This window comes from Dasypus novemcinctus, chromosome 12 (assembly GCF_030445035.2).
Source record: "Dasypus novemcinctus isolate mDasNov1 chromosome 12, mDasNov1.1.hap2, whole genome shotgun sequence".
NCBI classification, from domain to species: Eukaryota; Metazoa; Chordata; class Mammalia; order Cingulata; family Dasypodidae; genus Dasypus; species Dasypus novemcinctus.
The window spans coordinates 49,906,170-49,928,602 of NC_080684.1; the positions used below are offsets into that span (position 1 = coordinate 49,906,170).

General features: G+C 38.2%; 1 protein-coding gene across 1 annotated transcript; it reads right to left on the reverse strand.

Moving 5' to 3' along the window:
* Positions 1 to 384: 384 nt before the first annotated feature.
* IL26 (interleukin 26) lies at positions 385 to 22,425 on the reverse strand. Its single transcript, XM_004479201.3, has 5 exons — positions 22,255 to 22,425; positions 22,114 to 22,170; positions 21,808 to 21,942; positions 3,694 to 3,759; positions 385 to 3,607 (listed from the first exon to the last, which is right to left on the reverse strand). Exons 1-5 carry the CDS (start codon positions 22,423 to 22,425, stop codon positions 3,521 to 3,523), a joined length of 516 nt encoding a protein of 171 aa, XP_004479258.1. The 3' UTR covers positions 385 to 3,520.
* Between the last annotated feature and the right edge of the window lie 8 nt (positions 22,426 to 22,433).

The window sequence follows — 22,433 nt, forward strand, 5'->3', positions numbered from 1 at the left end:
AGTAATCAAGTTCCAATTTCGAAGTATTTCTAAGGTAGGCCAGAATGAAATAGTGGAAACTCGTTATAATGCAGTATTTCCCAAAGAGTGAGACACATTCCACCAAGGGTTTGCAAGATGATTCTACACGGTACACAAATGAACGTGCTTTAGCATAGTTAAACGCATATTTATGTTAGTTTAGTCACCTATTTGAAGTCATTTATTTATTTACAGTTATCTTTTCTTTGGGGAAAGTTAAAAAAAAATATGTTGACAAATTCATCGTTACGCAAATAATAGTACAGGAGCCGTTAAGAGAGAAAGCACAGGAAACACTGCTATAGGACATTCCTCAAGGTTCATGCCAACCAGGGAAATTAATCCAGTTCACTATTTTATTCACTTATTCATTCAACAAATATTTATTGAGCACTTGCTGTGCTTAAGGTTCTGGACAGAATGGCAGTGACTCTAACAGTTACAGTACAGTGGCAGAGACAGGTATCAAATATGAAATGAATTATAATTATGACAGCTTCTATAAAGAAAGACAGCATGCAGGAAACCACTGACAAACAGCAGGATGATGTCTGAACTGAATCTTAAAGAATCAAGAGAAATTAACCAGGCCAAGGAGGCCGTGGAGCCGTGGGGGCAGGTGGTGGGATGAGCACGCGTGAGACTCTGGGAGGGCCAATTCAGCTGGAGCACAGAAGGGCCCTCGATGCCTCCTTGTGCAGATTGGTGCACAGGACCCTTGCAGTAGCTCATTTCATTCAGAGCTGATCCAGAAACAGAGGCCCGAGAGGCAAAGTACCCAGCCCTGGCCACACATCCCAAGAGCAGCGGAGCTGAGACCTCAACCCACTCTCTCGTGGGTTCGCACCTTCACCACAGGCTCAGGTAGTGCCCACTTAAGTAGGCTCTGGTCCAAGTGCTGGGGACCCTGCAGGGAACAAAACAGACAAAACCCCTGCCCTACGGAGCTTGCATTCTGACGTGGTGGAAATGGTGACTAAACAAGTCAAAACAAGCTTGTCAGCCATGCAACGGGAGAGAAGTGGCTGAGAGAAAAGTGAAGCACGGGAGGGGCGAAAGGAGTGACCCGGAAGGGCCTCCTGTTTTTTCTGATGGCTCCGATAATGAGGGCAGAGACCTGGGGCAGTAAGGGCTTGCCGGGGCTCTCAGCCTCTCCTCTCCGTAGAACTCCTTCCACCCCGCCACACTCCTCAATGGTACCTCAGCCTCCTTCTGCTGTACCCTGGGGTAAGGGTTTATTCAAGTCTCTGAGTTATAATTATAGGCTGACAAACAAAGCTTTTTAACAGGAAATTTAGTCAGCTGAGTATGATCCGTAAAATACACAAATGGTTTTATGTTGCTGCTTTTACCAGAAGGGATCTCCCTTTGTAAACACTAAATGGCTTTGGGCATCTCGTGGGCATTTGGTGGTCACAGCTCTTTTCCAAAGCACAACTATCTCTGGTTCTGCTGAAGTCCAGAATGTGAACCTGTGACTCACAGGACTTGACCTCTGAGCCCATGGTCACCACCAAGACAGTCTCCCCTCTGTGCACCTAGGCACCAACTTCTTCCTAGCTGTCTTTTCTGTTTCAGCCTTTATTTAAACACACAAACCTGTGCTTCTTCCCCCAGCAGTTGAATAAAGTCTGTTTGCGAACAGGCATCAGCACATGAATATTGTTTTTTACTTGGTAGATGATTTTGAATTCTTATATTGCTCCTGAATTTAGGAATGTTCTGACTATTCTAAGCAAGCCAAAGAATTTAGCAAAGAAGCAAACAAAAATTTGAGTTCAGTTACCCCAAAAATCAGGGGATACAGATGGAATTTGATTCATAAGGACCTAAAGTGCATGTAACAAATTCTTCTTGGCTGATGGAAAGTGAATGTTCCTTAGTCCTTCTGATGTCTAGGGCCCCTAAGTGATGAGTCTGCTTAGGAATGGTGAGTAACCAAGACTCAGAACTCCAGGCTCTGTGGTACTGCAGCGCAGTCAGACTCAGCTGTGAGAGGGGCCTGTTCCTGGAAAACTCTGAGTTCCCTAAGAAGGGGGCAGTGAGAGGCCATGGGCACACTGTCTCCTTAAGGGTCCACAGCAAAGCTAGGGGTAGGTTCCTGCTTCCCCATATCCCAGCTCTGTTCTTCCAAATGTTCCTCAAGAAATAAACCTCCTCCACCACGGGAGGCCCAGAAACCTGCCCCCACGGAGCCCTGAATTAACAGGAAGACATGAAGAGGGAGTTCTCCAGTCTCCCTATTTCCAATTCCCTGGTGCCCATCGCACCTTTCCCTTCCAATGGATTTGTCTAATAATGAGATCACAGCAGACGTAAGGTGTGGGGCCACAGTGTGTTGATGGGGAAGGGCTAAAGGAGAAGAGGCAAGGGACAAACAGGTAATTTTGGAATATGGGATAAGTCAGGAGAGGGCAGTCCTGAGAGGGAAATCCTGTGGGCAGAATAATGGCCACATGAAGGTGGGAAAAGGAAAGTGGGAAAGCAATGAAGGGATGACGTGCCAAAGGCAAAATCAGTGAAGGTCTTGGGGAAAGCCTGCCTGATCATACCACAGAACACCAAATCACAGAGGTGTGCAGCAGTGGACAACGAAGGCCTTGTGGAGCTGAACTGGCCCGCTGCCCAGGGCATGCTGCCAGAAACTGCTCTGCCTTGTATGCCAGAGAGTGGTAAAGCAGAGTCCATTTAAAGCAAAAAGCAGTCATGCCTAATCATTCTTTAACCCAAAGGCTAACTGTGAAAACAAAGGTTTTAGGCAGGATGAAAATTGTTTTGTGGATCTGAGCTGCATTGAGACTTATTTGGTCACTATCAACTTTCCTAATTGTACAGCACCCGGAAGAAGCATTATCAAGCTTCAGCATCATTTCAGCTATTGTTATTTGTGGTCTTTGTGGCTCGGGTTATCTGACAAAGACATTCCTAGTAAATCATTCAAAGTGGTTAGTTGACTAGTGTGTCCTATCTGATCTGATCTGGTTGTTATCCGTTAGTTACACTTATTGCAATTCTAACATGTTGCCATGGAAGAGAACCAGGAAAAAGAAATAGTTCAATTAAAATTAATTTCTGCTAAGAGCTGAGTGTATACTGGACACATTTAACAATCATCCGACCCTTAAGTAGACAATAATCATATACATAGACCTACATAAGTCTCAAAAAATTATACTGTACTTCAGAAATCTGTCATTTTCCCTCTATAAATATTCCATGCACCAATTCAGGCTATACAACTTCAAATTAAATTTATACAATGTACATTTGAATTGTAAAACATGTTCAGGATGTAAACATTCTTTAAAAAACATTGAAAATATAATGATTAGTGAGCATTTCCTTATCTCTAAAACTTTATCGCATTTGACTCTTCTAGTCTATTCTGAACTTACTGTCAATACTACATACAAAAATTGTTTAAAGAAATACAAATAATTATAAATTTGTTTCTGGTCATTCAAAACGACTATGAAATTAATGCTCTTTGCTTCTTGATTTACTTAATGCTTTCCAAGAATTTTTTAATCCAGGAGAGGAGAATATCCAATTCACCGATGGCTTTGTAGATTCCTTTGTTTCCAATCTGCAGATAAAGTACAAATATGAATGCAGAACATTTTCATACTTTAAAAAGCAAAGTGTTTGAAAGCAAGGGTTTGGAATACATACCCCATAAAATATTCTTTTCATCCTGGTAATGGGTTTCATCTCTCTAGCTGATGAAGCACAGGAATTCTAAGAAATCAAAAGTAACACCATGGAGCCTAGAGTGATTACAACTGAAAATGGGAGGATTGCATCCAGCATCCAGGTGGAATCTGAGCCTCCTCTTGACATAAAGGTGCAATGGACACAACCAATCCAGTGTCCACATAGAAGAGGTGGCATTGGATTGGGAAAAGTGGACATAATGGACAAAGGGTATGGGGAAAGGCAGGAAGAGATGAGAGGTGGAGGCGTCTTCGGGACATGGAGCTGCCCTGGATGGTGCTTCAGAGGTAATCACCGGACATTGTAAATCCTCACAGGGCCTACATGATGGAATAGAGGAGAGTATGGGCCATGATGTGAACCAATGTATATGAGGTGCAGAGGTGCCCAAAGATGTACTTACCAAATCCAATGGATGTGTCATGATGATGGGAACGAGTGTTGTTGGGGGGGGGGGGAGAGGGGGGGTGGGGGGGTGGGGTTGAATGGGACCTCACATATATATTTTTAATGTAATATTATTACAAAGTCAATAAAAAATAAAAAAATTAAAAAAAAATCAAAAGTAAATAAAGATACTACTATTGAAAAGGCACTAGTAATACTCACTCTTCCATCCATTCAATAAATATCTATTGAGCATGTACTATGTGCTTAGTATTGCACATGCACTGGCAAGTAAATATTTCATCGTCTCTGTACTCACAAAACTTATAGCCTTCTGGTAGAGGCAGATGATGAATAAGGTAACAAACAAAAAATTAAAATTTATAATTTATGATAAAGCTGTGTTGTACTATGCACGGCTCTATGACAGCAATTTACAGGGGTGACATACTTTGAATAGAGTGGTCAGGGAAGAATTCTTTGAAGAATGACATTTAAGTTGAGGTCTGAAAAATGAGGAGGCAGGAAGTGAATAGAGGAAAGAGGTAATGCGGGAGGATGCACATGGGAGAGCAACTCAGGCAGAGGGAAATGTGTTGCAGAGTCCCTGAAGCAGGAAAGAACTTAGTGATTTCCAGAAACTCAGAGGGCAAAAGCCTTCTGCAGCAAGTGAGCAAGGAAAAGAGGTATGAGAGATGTGGAGCTAGGTTAGGAGCTGGGATTTTATCATAAATGCAGGGCAAAGGCATTAAAACATGAGAATGACAAGACTGAATTTGCCTTTTGAAAAATTACTCAGGCTTCCAAGCATAATGCACAGTACAATGTGTAGGTGTAGATTACCAGGAAAAAGCACCGAGGAAATTAATATTGGTTTTAAAATTAGGAGGAGATTCTGATGTTATAAGGAAACAGCTTGTAGTTTCCCTGGCTGGTGGAAACTGCCAGTTTCCTTTGTAGATCCTTATCTGAGCACTGGAATGGCTCAGGAGTCAAGGGTGGGGAAAGTGACATCCCTCACCGAAGGTCCCATAGGAGGTCCAATCCTAGTGACAGTAGAACGTAGGAGCACAACTATAAAAATAATGTTCAGTTAAAGCCCCTGAACCAGAGGAGCTAAATGACGCTATTCAGGTAACACCTATTAAAATGAAAAAAAAATGTTCATAACAGCATTATTCACAATAGTCAAAAAGTGGAAACAACCCAAGTGTCCATCAACAGATGAATGGATAACAATATGTAGTATATCCATACAGTGAGACACTATTCAGCCATAAAAAGGAATGAAGTTGTTATATGCTGCAAAATAGATAAACCTTGAAAGCATTATGCTAAGTGAAATAAGCCAAATGTAAAAGGACAAATATTTTTATTCCATTTATGTGAAATATCTAGAATAGGCAAATTCATAGAGATAGAAAATCGATACAGGTTACAAGGGGATGGGGAAAGAAGAGTTATTAATGGGTACAGAGTTTCTGTTTGGGTTGATGGAAAAATTTTGGAAATGGATGGTCTTGATGGTTTCACAACATTGTGAATATAAGTAATGCCACAGAATTGTACAATTAGAATTCTGTACAATTGATTAAAGTGGGAAACTTTGTGTTTATGTATTTGACCACTATAAGATTTTTTTAAATGAATGAAAAATTGCCAAGGACAACCAACAAGTCTCTTTAGGCAAAAACACAAAGAGAAGGGGTGAGGGTGCCTCCAGCTCCTTCTCTGGTGAAAAGCAATGGAATTAAAATGATTCCTCAGTCATATACTGAGAATTGGTGTGGGGGCTTCACGGTGGTGACAGTGTCATGGCTCCACCCAAAAGGGGACTCTCCCTTCAGGTCAGACCTCACTTAGGCGAGAGGAGGCTTTCTTATGAAAGGGGCTTTCCCAATTAGGCACCCTAAATTGAAGCCCCAGTTACGTGAAATGTTATTCCCCAAAGAGCTCCATTCTTATTAGTAATCCTGTATTATGGAATTTGGTTTGCAGCACTGTGCTCAGCATCTGCAAACACTGAATGTTTGGGTTAAGGTTCAGTTTGCAGGACTGACCAGCATAGGCTACGACTCCCTGTGATCAGAATCTTGAATTTAATAAGATTTTCCAGCCCAGACCAGATCCTGTGGGTCAAAAATAATGTGACACCTTGAGGCAGAACTGGAACAGAGACCCCCTGCCCCCCTGCCACATACAGAGGGTTACAGCCCTCTGCATTAGTGCAGGGGAATCAGACAAGACCCTCCATGTACCCCAGATAGTCTATCTGTGGTCTGTATCAGGGACTGGCAAACATTTTCTGAAAAGGACCAGATCATATTTATTTTAGGCTTTGCAGGTCAAAAGGCTATTGTGTAACTACTGTATAAGTATTTACAAAAATTAAGTGACTGCTTCTATAGTGAGAGAGAAAACAAATTTCTAGAAATCTTTAATTGACAAAGTTCAAAATGTAACAATAATAATTAAGTCCAGTTTTGGTACTACAGGTATACTAATGAGAAGAATGGGATTTTTGAGAAGGATAATATGTGGCTCAATTGGGATTCAAAGTTGGGGTTCCCTATCATCAAACTGGTTGTAAAGGTTTATCTGTAAAATCCATTCTTAGCTTGTGAGCCATGCAAAAGAGGTGGAAGGCCAGATTTGACCCACTAGTGATATTTTGCTGACTTCTGGTCTATAAGAACACAATGGAACGCAATGGTTAAGAGTCCCAGTTTGAATCAGGCAGCCCTGGGTTGAAATCCTGCTTTTGTCATTTACCAACTGAATAATTGTGCACAAGTTACTTTAACTCTTCTAAGCTCATTTTCCTTATCTATCAAAAGTAATGAAAGTACTCAATTTATAGATTTATTTGGTAGACTCTGAAATAATATATGCAGATAGCTTAGCATAATGCTTTGCAAACCACAAAACCATTCAGTAATAAATGTTAGCTCCTATTATTTCTACACAACATAGTCACTTAAACTTAGTTTTTCATTCCAATGTGGGCATAGTCATTTCCAATAAATCCATTCGATACCCTCAAAAAAAGTCCCAAGTAAAGATCCTTGAAATATTACTCTATACGGATACTTGAATTAGAGTATTAATAGTACTAATAGACAACATTTCCTAGGAACTTATTGTCAGACCTGTGCTCTGTGCTTTAAGTATATACTCTCACAACATCTTCACAGTAATAACCCCATCACCCTGATTCTAAGAGTCAAAATTCCTGGCCAAAATGGCCTGTTATGCACCTGCTCCCTCTCAACCAATTCCTGCCTTAGAGAATACTTCCTGAAATTCATATTACACTTCTGCCAACCTCTGCAATACGGGCTCTTCCTTACCTTGCAGATGGGTGGAGTATTCTATTCTACCTTTAGTATGAAGTAAATTCAAAGAAAAACAGTTTCATAGTCAATGCTGCTAAGCCTCTTTATAAGAATTGTGTCATTCTTCGCATTGGTATATAGCAGCCATTCCCCTCAAAGAACTCAAATTACTTAACAAACCCCTTATTTTTCTCACCATGTTATGCGGATCCCTTTCTTTCCACAAGCTATAAAATTGTATTATACGAGATGACTACACTCTTAATTCAATACAATCAAAATACAATTCCATCTAGGCAAACTGTTCTGAAAGTCAGTTAATTAACCCAGTCTTCCTGGCTTAGTTCCTACAATCAAAGACTTATTTTTCTGAATAAAAATATTTAAGATCCTATTTTTATTCTATTAGTCTACAAGGAAATCTGTTTTTTCCTCCAAAGACAACTATCCCAGGCGCTGGTCTTCATAAAGCAGTACCCATGCCAATAGAGAAAGAAGTGTCTTCAGCCGCTGAGGATGGAGGCAGCTGGTGTCAGAGGGAATTCCTTCATTCATTAAACAACCTTTCATGACATTCTGTTATGTACCAACCCCTCTGTTAGGCACTGGGCACGTAATGATGAGCAAAACAGAGTTTGCAAATAAAATAGTTATAAATAGAAAAATCAACAAAATGCAAGATCACAGTGAGAAGGTAAAAATTTAGCATTTCTGGGAACTCTCTTTATTCCAGTTCCTCTTCAAGTTAATACAGAAATATCAAGAAGATTACTAAGTAAAAATAATAAGTCAGCATTATTTTATTAGTATCCTGCACCAGACACTAATTTAAGGTGTTAATTGCATTGACTAATTTAGTCCTCACAACAAGCCTCTGAGTAGTACCATTATTATCCCCCATTTTACAGATGAGGAAATTGAGGCACAGATGTTAATACTCTGCCCATGTTCACAGAGTTAGTAAATGGAAGAGCTGGGATGGGAACCCAAACATTCTCACTCAAAAATCTATATTTACAACCACTACACTATACTGGAACTAATCAACCAAGACAATTTCTTGTTGAAAACCTTCAAAATTCAGTTAAAAAAAGAGATTAACTCAAAGATTTCTGCTTTATTTTACAGTGGGGGAAATGTCAGAAATAACTTTAAAAAACTACTTCTTGGGACAGAGAGAAAAGAGAAGCTAAGTCCTTCCGGCCTGGAATGATCTGATATCAAAGGCATTGGCCCAAATCTTGCAACTGGAAAAAGGGTATTTATAAAGAGAGTCAACACCTGCTGAATCCCAGGGATGCTATAGAAGGTCCTCAGATGCAAGGATCAATTTAAGGACAAAGCACAGGAAAAGCAAGCCACATGGCACAATATCAATGTGCATGTGCTAGAATTTAAAGATTTAACACTGAGGTAGGAGACAGAAGAAGCCACCCAAATCTGGGGCATACATAAGTTCAGTATCATTAAGGCCTTCCTGTCGACCATGTCATTTGCCAAGGAACTTTCACTGACAATGCATCCCCCAGTTGCGCGGGAGTACAAGAAAGGCTTCTGACCTCTGCCACCGTAGAAAGAACAAGAAGAGTAGAAAAGGAGAAAAACAGGTCCTTGGCAAAAAGAAAACCTATCAATGCCAGAATTGCCACAAGAACTACACTCAGGTTTATAGGATGCTCTGATGCCTTGAGCTCCATTTACTATAAGTAATATCTAGGAAAGATCTGACCCAGAAGGTTTTCATTTTCCTTATTGCTGTACATGTGTCTACAGGCTTCTACCAAGATCCAAAAAGACAACCAGATTATTTCCATAATTCCGATTGCTTTGTTGGAAAGGAGGAATTTCTAAAAGAAGGATATGTTTTTCCTTATATTTCTGTATGTTGTTGTAGTTGCTAAAATGGAATTGCATGACAAAGCGGTCAGCAACTTTACTGCAAGAATGAATGAATGATGTGACAAACTCAGCTGAAGCTGACACAACCTAGTAGGGCAATTTATTAGTAGGAGAAGAATAACTATAACTAAAGTCCAGCTCAAAGAAAAGTGTGAAATAATCATGTAACAAGAAACACACAAACAACAGCCTAACCATTCATCAAGTCAACACGTTTGTTGGGTTCTCATTACATGCTAGCTACACAATAGTGTCTCTGCCTGCATGGCATTGACTTATTTAATATATAAAAGTACCCTAGCCATAAGTGATGGCTCCAGAATCTACTGAGAGCAAGTAGAATTTATCATTTAGCATTGTAATTCTGCAAATACTGTAATTTAAAAAACTGCTCTGGGAGACAGAGGAGGAGCAATCATACTGTGGAATCCCAGAAGGCTTCCAGGGAAAAACAAGTGAGTTTCATCTTGCCAGATGAGTAGGATTCAGGAGGAGGAACAGGGAGAAGGGATGCATAGTCAGAAGAAGCAAGTTGTTCCAAGGTTGGAGAGATCAGAGATGGCTTAAGCACCCTCCAGGTCTCAGCTGAAATCCCCAGACCAAATTATCTAAAATACATCCCTTAGCCCCAACCCCTGCTATAGCACAGCCTAGACTCTGCTCCTTTCACAGCGCCTATCACAATCTGAAATCAGCTGAATCTGGTTGAAAGCATTTTCAATAAGCTCTATGATGACAGAGACATTACCTGTCAAAATCAGACAAATCTGTATTGTGTATGGCAACTGTATTAGTCAGCCAAATCTGTATTGTGTATGGCAACTGTATTAGTCAGCCAAATCTGTATTGTGCATGGCAACTGTATTAGTCAGCCAAATCTGTATTGTGCATGGCAACTGTATTAGTCAGCACTGATGCAAAATACCAGATATTGGTTGGCTTTTATAAAGGGTATTTATTTGGGGTAGAAGGTTACAGTTACAAGATCCTAAAGAGTCCAACTCAAGGTACCATAAGAGGTACTTTCTCACCCAAAGTCTGTTGCCATGTGCTAACGCAAGATGGTGAGCAGCCTTCCTCTTTCCTCTTAAGACTCTGTGATTCCAGTTTCTTCTGATCTCAGCTTTAGGCTGGCATAAGTCTCATCTCTCTTCCCAGGGCTTGTTTCTTTCAGGGCTCAGCTGCTCTGTTCTCTTCACAAGATCAGCTGTAAACTATCAGGCAAATGTCACATCTCTCTACAGGGCTCCAGCATCAAAACTAAGTTCTCTACTCTGCCATGTCTTTTTCTGTGTTCGCTTGTGTATCTACTTCCATGTAAGAGTCTATTTTATCAGCCTACCTAGAGGGCTGGTGCTCAACGCTGAGAAGCACTCTAATGAGAAGGTTGAATCAAAGCACTAATCTTAAAATAATTTAATCAGACATTTCAGCTGAATCTAATATCATCAAAGGGTTATCACACTCAGAGGAACAGACCAGTTTACAAACATAATCAATATCTCTTTTTGAAATTCATAAATAATATCAAACTGCCACAGCAACTAAAGCAAAAATGGAAAATCTCTTTCCGTCAATAATTCTGAGGAAACAAGAAACATGGGTCAGTACGTGGGCAGCTACATTTGACTCCAGTCCCTCAGGAAACTAACCACCCAGACCAAATCCTCACAAAGAATGGCCTAGAATCCTTTCTGCAGAAAGCATTGTATTATATTATATATTATATTATATTATATTACATTACATTACATTACATTATATCATATCATATCATACATCATATCATATTATTTTATATTAAGAATGGCATTCTCACAGCCACTGGAAGAACCTAAAACCTTACATGAGATCTTACACAATTTATTCATCTAGACATATAACATCACACCTTTTTATTCCTTCTTTAGCTTACCTTAGTGGCTAAGAGTTCCTACCTTGGTCATGGCACTGGTTTCCAGAAACTTACTCGCCCCCTCCCCCACCTCCAAAATACAAATGACAGATCCAGAATTAGATTAAAGACTAAATTAATTTATTTGTGTTATATGACAGCAGATGTAGAGTTTTGAGCAAATCTTATCACTGACTTAAGCCCATTTTTTCATGTTAGGTTTTACAAATATTGTGGCTCATTTAAAACAGCAGTTAAGAAAAGTGTATCAGTGCTGCCAGTTTTTGAAAATGGAAACACAAAAAGATTAAATGTCATTTTGGAAAAGGACAGGCACTAGGACACCAACACAAAACCACTGAGACCAGAAAGGTTTATAGGAAACTTTGAAAAAAAAGATTGGCATTATTGGAGGAAAGCATGACTATATTTGCAACCAAGTTTTCATGAAAGGAGGAAAGAGTGACTAACCTATTAACCAAGTGCCTCTTTGCAAACTGAATTCTTTGCAAAACTGAATTCACAATCATACATTAATGTTAACAAAAAATGGCAAATGTTTAACACTGGAGTAAATATATATCAGAAGAGTTTATAAAACATTATCCTATATCTATACTCCCTATAATTCCCAAGGCATCAGATAAGCATATAGAATCTCACTTACCTAGAATAATCTTGGACCCTCACAGAACATTTCTCAATTGTCTAAATTATAGAAAAATATACCTGTAAAGAACCTTTAAATATCTTAAACAGATATAATAGTAGGATGACTTTATTGCAAATTTTTAAAATTTTCAATGTAACTATCGTTATGAATTCATGTTACTTAGCACGTGAAAATTCCTAGCTCAGGGATAGAACTATGCCCCATAATTTTGACAGTGAATTTGTCAGCAAAAAGTTTGCCTAACCTAATTAGAGAATATATTTACCACGATTAAAACCAATTACTTGTAAGTGATCTCACATCTTTAAATTAACATTGTGCTGTAAATTATATGCATTACATATGTTAACACTAACACTGGGCGCTAAAAGACATGTGCTTGCTTAAATGAACCACTCCATTGGAAAGTGTGGAAAATGTCATTGGAAAGCAGTGAGGAGAGACACTAAGAATTTTGCAGAACTACTGTATGCTAGGCACCCTACTAGACACCTCCATATTATCCCAAATCCACAAGATGAGGTTATTATTAATATTATTGTTGCTGTTAGCCTTTTAAAAACAAGGAAATGAACACAAGGACAGAGCAAGGGACAGAGCTAGGTTTGAATTTAGGTCTCTCTACTCTCTGGCACCTAAACAGGAAGTCTAATGTACATTCAGAATTTTTAAAGCTTAGGCTTTTGGACTTTGTATTTAACCAAAGAACAAGACAGGGTTGTTCTCATTTTCTAATTCTTGTTTTATCAGTTCAACCAACTGCAGTTAAATATATACATATATATCTGAAATATATGTATATCTGAAATATTGATAGATCTGGAATAAATGTATCTGAAATTAGAAAGCTGAATAATTGGCATTATTTTACAAGTTGATAAGATAGTTGCAATGGATGACACAAATTACTAGACAAACCCACTACAAAAAAGTGAAGACACAAATATTCTGTCTATCAAGACTTACCTTATTTAAAAATTAATTATACACAACCAATAAGAAGAAATATATCTCTCTAGTTACCAACTACTGTTCAGGCTTTCAAAGTATTAATTAAAGCAGATGATGAAGTCTTGAAAACTAATGGAAAGTTTTTTTCAGTTTCAACTTTGATCATAGCAATTAGGCAAATTATTTTATGAATCCAACTAGGCAATTGTCAAGTTTTCCTTTCAACAGGAGAAAGGAGATAATAAAGATCAGAACAGAAATCTATGAATCGAAAACAGAAAACCAATAGAGAAAAGAAATGAAACTAAAAACTGGTTCTTTGAAAAAGATCAATATTGATGAACCAGACCTATCAGATTAGCCAGACAAATCAAGAAGTAAGAGAGAAGACAAAAATTGCAAATATCAAGAATGAAAAAAGTGGCAACACCCTGCATTATACTGATAATAAAAAGATACTGGGGAGCTAATTCAGGATGATGTTACTTCTCTGTGACAACAGAGTGGCTGAGTGCCTGTTTCCAATGTATGAGGTCTTGGTTTCATTCCTGGTACCTCCTAAAAGACAAACAAACATAAAAACCAACTCTCACTGGGGGGACAGATGTAGCTCAGTGGTTGAGCGTCTGCTTCCCATATATGAGGTCTTGGGTTCAATACCCTATACCTCTTTAAAAAATATATAAAGGATATTAGAACTTTATAAGCAATTTTGTAGCTATAAATTTGAAAATTTTGATTAAATATACAAAATCATTGAAAGACACAAACTACCAAAGTTCACACAAGAAGAAATAGTCTTAGAAAGTATTAAAAAAAAAAAAAAAATAGAGAGAGTATGTAGTTTAAAATGTTCCCACAAAGAAAACTCCAGGCTTAGTAAATTCTAAAATTATACCAAAGATTTAAGGAAAAATCAAAGAAGCATAAGAAAACTTTTGAGGGTGATGGATATGCTCATTATCTTAATTGTGATGGTGGTTTCACAAGTGTATACATATGTCAAAACTATCTGTATTAGATTGAGTTTTGTCCCCAAAAAGGACATATTCAACTCCTAACCTCCAGTCCAGTGAATGTGATCCTGTTTAGAAATAGGATCTTTGAAGGTGTTATTAGAAGAGGCCAAACTGATTCCTAATCCAACATGACTGTGTCCTTATACAGAAAGAAAACGACAGAGAGCAAAGACGGCCATGTGATGGAGGCAGAGATTGAGTTATGCCACAGGCCAAAGAATGCCACAGATCACTGGCAAGTCACCACCAAAACCCTACAGACTTCAGAGGAAGCATGGCCCTGCCACCACCTTGATATCAGACTTCTAGCCTTCGGAACCCTGCAACAATAAATTTCTGTGCTTTTTTTTTAACCTACCCAGTTTGTGGTACTGAAGCAGGCTGGTAAAATAGGAAATCAATAGACAGATCTAGAACCTGGCAAGAAGTCCACGTAGACGTCAATACCCCCAAGATGGCTCCTGGAAGACTCTCATTAGAACTCCCATTCCAACAAGACCTCCTCTGCAAGCCAGGAGAAGCCCAGGATATTCTCCAGGGGCTTTACCATTGGGCCCTCCTTCAGGATTGATGGGTGGGACAAACAATCAAAACAACAAACAACTGGAACTTCTCCCCTGCAATTAGCAAAGGGGCGGAATAATTAATGTTTTAAAAGACAAACAGGAAAGCAAACTGGCGCTGTCCCTGTGCCTGTTCCTGCCCTATTCCTGCTCTTGCTTTCGGTGCCCTGTTTGTGCTTTCTGCACCCTGCTCTTGCTGTTACCTCCCCGCCTCCATGATGAGGACGCAAGTAAAACCTGGGCATTTGTAATCTGTAATGGGGAATTATTGTCTGTAAATCAGCTCTCTTTATCACTTTTCAACCCTTTCCTCTCTCCCTGGGACCCATGATCTGTTATTTTCTCCCATTTCTCTTCCCACTGTTCCTTAATAAATTACTAGCATAATTAACCCGGCATGCTCTCAAAATTCATTTCTTGTAGCTTAGCCAAGAACCTAGAGAATATCCAGTTACAGTACTTTATTTGATTACACTTACGTATGGGACTACTCTAACTTTTAGCAAATCTAAAACAACCTATTAACCCTCCTCCACATTTTCAACTTCCATATTCTCTGTTAATGACTCCACCATCCAGCCAGTCCCCCAACTAGAAACCTTAGACTCATCCCAGACTTTATTCTCTTCTTCACACTCTTCCTGCCCTTCCCCATGACAGCAAAGATGCCATCACTTAAATTCAGGCACATTATCACAATGCTCTTCTCATTGTTTCCTCTGTCCTGAGCGTCATCTCCTAAAGCCACTACCCTCCCAATATAGCAGCCAAAGAGGTCTTTCTCAAACATAAAGTGTTTTATCACGCCATTCCTTTCAATGGCTTTTATTTTCATCAGAATAAATTCTAACCTCCTTAGCGAGTCCTACAAGACATTCCTTTACCTGACTTCTACCAACATCTCCTGGCTAAAATCTGACCAATCCCTCTTCACATTCCCCACAGCCACTTTACATTCATATTCATATACTTGCATTTCCCTGGATATGGTATGCTGTTTCAAGCCTTTATTCAAGCTTCTCTCCCTGCCTCTCCTCCCCATTCCTTCCCTGGAAATTAAGCTTCAGCATCTAATTCTTTAGCTGAACTCTTCTGACTGTACCCCAAGACTTAATCAATAGTAAGTGACACAATGTTACCTGGAAAAGACAAATTGTGGGAGGAACAGGATTATTTACGCCATTGATATTTTATTTTTACATCTGAACTTTGAACTAAGAAAGCTAAAGCCCAGAAATGTTCAATGGTCAGTTGATGATATGAACGTCAAAAAGGTTTTACCGTTATCTATAGCCATAACACAAAGGCCATGAAAGGGAACTGCAAAGTGAGAAAAAAATATTGATTATCGCCAACTGACGACACTATCTAATTCCTGGTTGTACAAGAGTTAGTCTTTTAAGGTTTCTCTCTGGTGATACAAAACACTCCCAACCAAGGATAACTCAGATATAAATCAAGTTATAGCCCAAGATAATGAGATTTGGTAATATAATACAGCAATATTCCATCACTGGAATTGAAAAATTCCTGGACCCAAATGCTCCTGAGTGTATCAAGGACATACATTGTAAATTTTTAAGGAAGTTTTCAGTGCTTTGATAAGTGAAAAACTCCACCTAGTTCATTATATAATTTACTGATCCACCCAGCATCAAATCTAGTTGGTAAAATAGGTTAGTGTATAATATGAGAAAAGTTATCATCGCAAATCAAAATATCTTTGCATCTTTAGCAGAGTAATCATTTTTAAGAATTCTGAATTTCCATTAAAATTATCAACAGAAGTAAAACATCTACACAGAACCAGACATTTAAAAATACCAGGCACAAGGTAACAATTTATAAAGAGCTGTAGTAATCTTTTCTTTTATCTTCAACATTTTAAGACACAAAATAAATAATTATTGGGTTCTCTAAACAATATAAAGCAGTCTATATCATCTGTTCTGCATATTTTATTGCTTCCAAGTTCTTTAAAAGACAATTTTTTCAGAAGAGTACATACATGTCAGGTAAATTCAAATATCAAGTAACTGCACACAGTAAACAAATGGACTATATACCAAAGTTCTGTGTGTACATCAGTTATTTAGAACTCAGATCGCATTTAACTATGGAAACATTATAAATTCAGCTTTGGTTTTTTACTCAACCCCTGAAAATCCTATTTAGTCTCTAGCAACACACTAACATCAGCTTTATTCCAGAGTCTCAGGTCCTGGAAACAGGAGTTGAGCCTTTTCCTCCCGTTTCCCAATCATTTTAGAAGGCTTGCATCGATTTTGAAATATGCCAAGGTTCCTTGGAAATAGCACCCACAGAACTCAGGGTGCCCCTCAAAGCCCCCTCCTTCCTGAAACCTTTCCTGTTCCATCCTGACACTACCATTCCCTGATCTGAATCCCCACCTCTGTAGTTCTTGAATTACAGAGCTTTTACTTCCTTCCCTTTTTAGAAGTGGCTGTGGAATTCCCTTCCAGTCCCATTCCTTTCCTCAGGACCACTGCCCTAATATATATACACGCAGGTGCACATACACAATTTCTGCAGGTCCCAAGAAGGCAATTATCTGTTCTAGTCAGTTTTCCCACTACACCCCACGAGCAGGGACACCAGAAGAAATGCAGCAAAGATAAATTTCTTATATGTTGGCGGTTTATATATAGGCTATATTTAGTGTCCTTTTTTCAAAATTAGTAAACTTTATTTCAACTTCGAAACATAAAATAACAGACAAAAGGCCATTAAATTATGGAAGGATTACTTTTAAAAATCCTGTCCAGGCACAATTTTCTTATTTAATCCTAAAAACAAACTCGATTGTTTCTCCAGTGTTCAGAATGATGAAAAAATGAGCACAGAATGGTTAAATTACATGACCAAGTTCTCCTTATCACTGAAGAAAATGAATTTAAAAAGCTTGACCATATTCAAATCTCATAAAACTAATCCCATATTCTATTTTTTTACCTTTGATATAGCATTGATATAGTACCTTCTATGCCATTGCTGTGAAAATATTACAATATTACAGTTAACTAGAGTCTATAAGCTACATTAGTTGTATCCATGTATTATCATATTCTTAATAACTTGTAATAGAGGAACATCCTTGTATTTGTATTATTGACCACAATCCTCATCTACCACCAAAATCACTATATTATACAGTCCCTAAATTATCCTCTAGCTGTCTTTCAATTAATATTAACCTCCTTAGACTACCCCTTTCAGCCACAATAAAATTTATAAATCAGCACTGTTAGTTATACTCATCATAATGTGTTACCATCATTTTTAATCAAGAAAAATCACACAAAATTATAATTTATGCCTGCTAAGCCCTGCCCCAACTACTAGCTTAGAGTTCCTCTTGATGCTCACTAAATTCTTATTAAACATATAACAGCCTGTGTTGCTAAAAATTATCAATGCATGATTGACCAAAAGATTAAAAACCAGGCAATTAACGAAGTGCACAGCAGTCTACTTGAGGTAGGAGAATATAAGGAGAGTGCTGAGTTAAGGGACACTTGGGGAGGTTAATCAGGTGATATGTTCATATTTGGCCATAAGGGGGAGCCAGCCACTTTGGTAAACCACAACAACCAGCACAAGAAGTGGCACACTGCTCCAAATCTGTGGTCCAAGTCCCTTATTTACTTCAAAAAACTTTTTATTTTTGTATTTTACTTATTTTTAAATTATTATTATTTTACTTCCTTATTGATTTTATTTGGTTATTTTTTTTAACTTCATTTTTGGAAAGGTTTTGGGTCACAGAAGGGTCACAAGTGGCAGGGGAGGATCACTGGTGAGGGGTATAGATGATGGGGGGATGTGTGGGGAGGGGTGCACCTAGGGCATGCCTCTAAGGCAGATGAATATATTCAAGTGTTCATGAGGTGTTGTCTCAGTGGGTGGAGACCCACACAATAACTGAAGGAATATTAAATTACCATCAGTGGGAGTCCTGCTACATACTCTAACAGAATGGCAAGAATCCCCCAAGTACATGGGCAGTGCCTAGGGAAAGCAGACAGACCTTTACAATAGACCCTTGATATTCATAATTGTACTAATGAACCTTTTCTTGTGAAATTGAAACTTAGCCTAGTATGATATATTGCCTAAGAGTTATCTCTCCTTGTTGCTCAAATGTTGTCTCTCTCTAAGAGAGACATATAAATGCACTACTTCTCCTCCTCACCTTGCCCTGGGGTGGCACATGCCTCCCAGGGATGAGCCTCCCTGGCACCAAGGAAACATTACCAAGCACCAAATAACAATGCATCTGGAAGAAGATCTTAACCAAAAGGGGAAAATGGTAAATACAGATAAGTTTTTATGGTTAAGAGATTTCAAAGTGAGTTGGGAGGTCATTCCAGAGGTCACACTTATGCACAGCTCAACAGGATCTCATTGACTGCTACAGTAAACAGTGCCTCAAACAGCAGAGCTCCTATGGGCTCTAGAGATATCCAGACACTCTAAGCAGGGTAGACAGGCTCAGGAATTTCACACCCCATCAGTGGGCCTTATGTTGGAATTTATTCTCCCCAGTGTAACAGAGCTAGACTCATTTATAGTTTCCCTACAAATGGCTCTTCTGCCCCTTTATTTTAACCTATAATTACCACTGTACTTGTTAATATGTCCAAGAGACTTAAATCTTTTGTCTGTGCATGTACAGATTGAGCCCTGAATTTCAGCAGAGTTCTAACACCTACACTCCAGTTCATTGGACTCACCCAGGACAGGTAACAAGGAGATGATGATGGACAATTCCCATCCCAAGGAACAGAGAGTGTCTGCAACTGCAAGTAAGATAGTTCCATCCATCCACCCCATGGAATCTAAGCCACCTCTCAATTAGATACAGAGCGGGCATCACCATCCCAAAATCCTCTAGATTGGGGAATGAACAATGGACTAAAGTCCACTGTTAAAATCTTATTATTGTTCTATTATAGCCTTATAATTATTCTAACAATGAGAGGACTTGTATCATTGGTATAAAGACAGTGGACACCAGAGATTCTAAGGGGAGGGAGAGAGAGAAATAGGTGTAACATGGCATTTTGAGGACACTGAAATTGTCTTGCGTGACATTGCAATGACAGATATAGGCCATTATACATTTTGTCAAAATGTCAAAACAGGGTGTAAACTAATGTAAACTATATCCCATGATGAGTAGCAATGTTTCAATATGTATTTTCAAATATAAAAAATATACCACACTAATGAAAGACGTTGTTAATGTAGGAAAATGCAAGAAGGGCAAAGTGGGGCATATGGGAATCACCTGTATTTTTTATGTAGTATTTATGTAATCTAAAGATTCTTTAAAAATAAAAATACGTATATTTTAAAAAGACATCTCATTTGACAGTGTAAGATATTTGGGCAGAAAAAATATCTATTTTTTGCCAAAAATAAAATCAAGAGAGACCACAGTTCAGAGTTCCTAGACAGATTTGTTTTCTAAGCTTTTCATCTAGAATATTGCTTGGTTTTGATTATATCATTATGTGTTCTCTAGTTATTTGAGCCAAGAAAACAGAATCAATGGGAGATTCACGTGTACAGATATGCTGTATTGTAATCAGGTAAGGATTTTTTTTCTTGTTCCTCACCATCATTAACAAATTTCATCTGGAATAACATTAAATTAAATTGGATGGCTGATGCAATGAGTAGCACTTCTAAACAGAGGAATCAAGGACTCTAGCAAAATAAGGGAACTGAAAGGACTTATTTTAAATATCCATTAAAAAGAGGCCCCTGTCCTCCAGAAACTGAAATGGGAAAGATTTTTTTGTCCCTTTGGATGACTCCAGTCCAGCAAACAGGGACTACCAAAGTTCTCATTATTTTCCACAATATCAAGTCCTTCAACAGTTTATTTTCCTCCTCTTAAAGTCTTTTAGTGGCAAAACTTCTCTCTTACTTGTGTGATAATAATCTAATCTGGTGATAAAGAGAAATAAAATTATATAATTAAACAACTTAAACTTAAGAAAATAGATAAAACTCTTTACTGCCTTGATAATATGACCTTATAGGTTAGGTATAAAATAAACCAAAGATAAGTGATGATATTTCCATTATTTCAGGCAAGGTTATACGAGCCAAACTATTTTCCCTGTGTTTTACAAAGAGGTACCAGTTCATAATTTTTATTGTTGTTGTTATTTTAATGGAATATGAGAGCTTATGAAAGACCATGGAACCTAAGTCCAAAATAAGGACATAACTTAAATACAATCTAACCAAAGAAAAAGAGAATGTAGATGTTCTGACTCTTTTACCTTACTAACCAACTCACACTCATGAAATGACCCTGCACTATGGGTTGAAATTAGGCACTTAATGGACCACAAGAAAAAGACATCCAAACTAAAAAGAAAAATTTTAAATAAATCCACTCCCAGCTGTCCAGCATTTAAGTTTCAGTGACCGTGATTCCCAGGTGTAGAAACTTCTTTTCTATGTGGCATCTCAAGGATTATAGTAATCATCACTATCCCAACCTTTGCACCATCTGCAAGGTACAAGCGCCGGAGGCTGGAAAGTACATATATATATATGGAGCCCAAACCAAGCCACAGTGGAGCCGACATCCCTACAGAGGCTGTTCAGTTAACATTGCATGGAGCCTGACTTTGTTTTTTAGGTGTTATTATTGTTGTTTCCTGGACTGGTCTCTTATTACTGTGAATGGTTTTGTAGAAATGTGGACGCTTTTACCTTCTTAATTAATTCCCCAGTGCTTCCTATAATAGTGACCATACAGTCGTGGTAAATAGTTTAGGTACCAAAAAAGATATAAGCTCTTCTTTTTCTTTAAGTTTCATCTAAGACTATACCTTAAAAGGGATATGGCTATAAAAATTAGAGAAATACGTAAAGAAAATACAATCTAAAAGCTCTCATCATTGTGGAACTTTTTTTAAAGAAAGAAAAATAATAGCTTTGAATAGTGTCTGGCACATACTTGGTGCTCAAAAAATATTTGTTAACTGAGTGAATGAATAACTTTTGAGTCATATAATGAGAAAATGATAAAAATAAATAAGTACTTATTTGAGGATCTTTCCACATTTCTTTAGCTTTCTTCAAAATGGTTTTTGTGCCACCTCTAGGAGATAATAAATAGTGGCATAATGAGCTATGGACAGATATTTGATGCTATTTCCCTGGTGATGGACTTCCCATTTGGACTACGAACCAACAATTAGACAGTGCCCTTCACTGACCCTTTGATGTGGAAACAGCTACCTACCTGCTGTTTCCTAGATATGTTTCTAAGATCAAACTCACCATGTCTGCTCTGCATACTTACACAGTTGCTCAATTTCTGCGTAAGGCTATGAAAGTCTTCTACAAAGTGTATTTCCTTGCAAGCTTGTAATTGGAGGTAACCAAAAACATCTTCCATGAAGAAGGACAGAAGCTGTTCTTGAAATCTGCAGTTTTTCTATAAATTAGATGAAAGACATTGCATAAGGCAAAACATTAGTCATTTTATGTTTTTGACTGTCACTTGAAACATGCCCCTGATTATTACTTAATGACCATCTGGAAAAATAAAAATGTAAGAAGTTTCAATCAAGTAGAAAAGTAAAAAAGAAAAAGGACAAAGCCTTACCATGAACAGTTTTCTTGTTTTCTTTTTTAGTAATCTTATATTTTTTATGTAGTCTTCCTATAATAAAACAAGAGAAACAAATTTTATCAAGAATTGCAAATGTCCATTAGATTTTCATTCTAAGCAGTGCCTAATTCTTACCGGAACTGCTGCTTTGAGCCGTGCTGCCTTGACATAGAGGGTGTCGACAGCTTGGGACAGTGTTCCCTGGGAGGAGCAACTTTTGTTGAAGGAAGATTGCTTGTGCTTGGCAATGGCAAGAGACAGAGTGACAAACAGCAACCCAGACCTCAAAAGGCAATTCACCCACATTTCCCAAT

Excerpts from the sequence above, each read along its gene's own strand:
- IL26 (XM_004479201.3), bottom strand. The coding sequence starts at position 22,425 with ATGTGGGTGAATTGCCTTTTGAGGTCTGGGTTGCTGTTTGTCACTCTG. Across the intron at positions 21,943-22,113 it reads AAACAAGAAAACTGTTCATG|AAAAACTGCAGATTTCAAGA; the intron begins GTAAGGCTTTGT and ends TCTAATTTATAG. Across the intron at positions 3,608-3,693 it reads TGAAAAGAATATTTTATGGG|ATTGGAAACAAAGGAATCTA; the intron begins GTATGTATTCCA and ends CTTTATCTGCAG.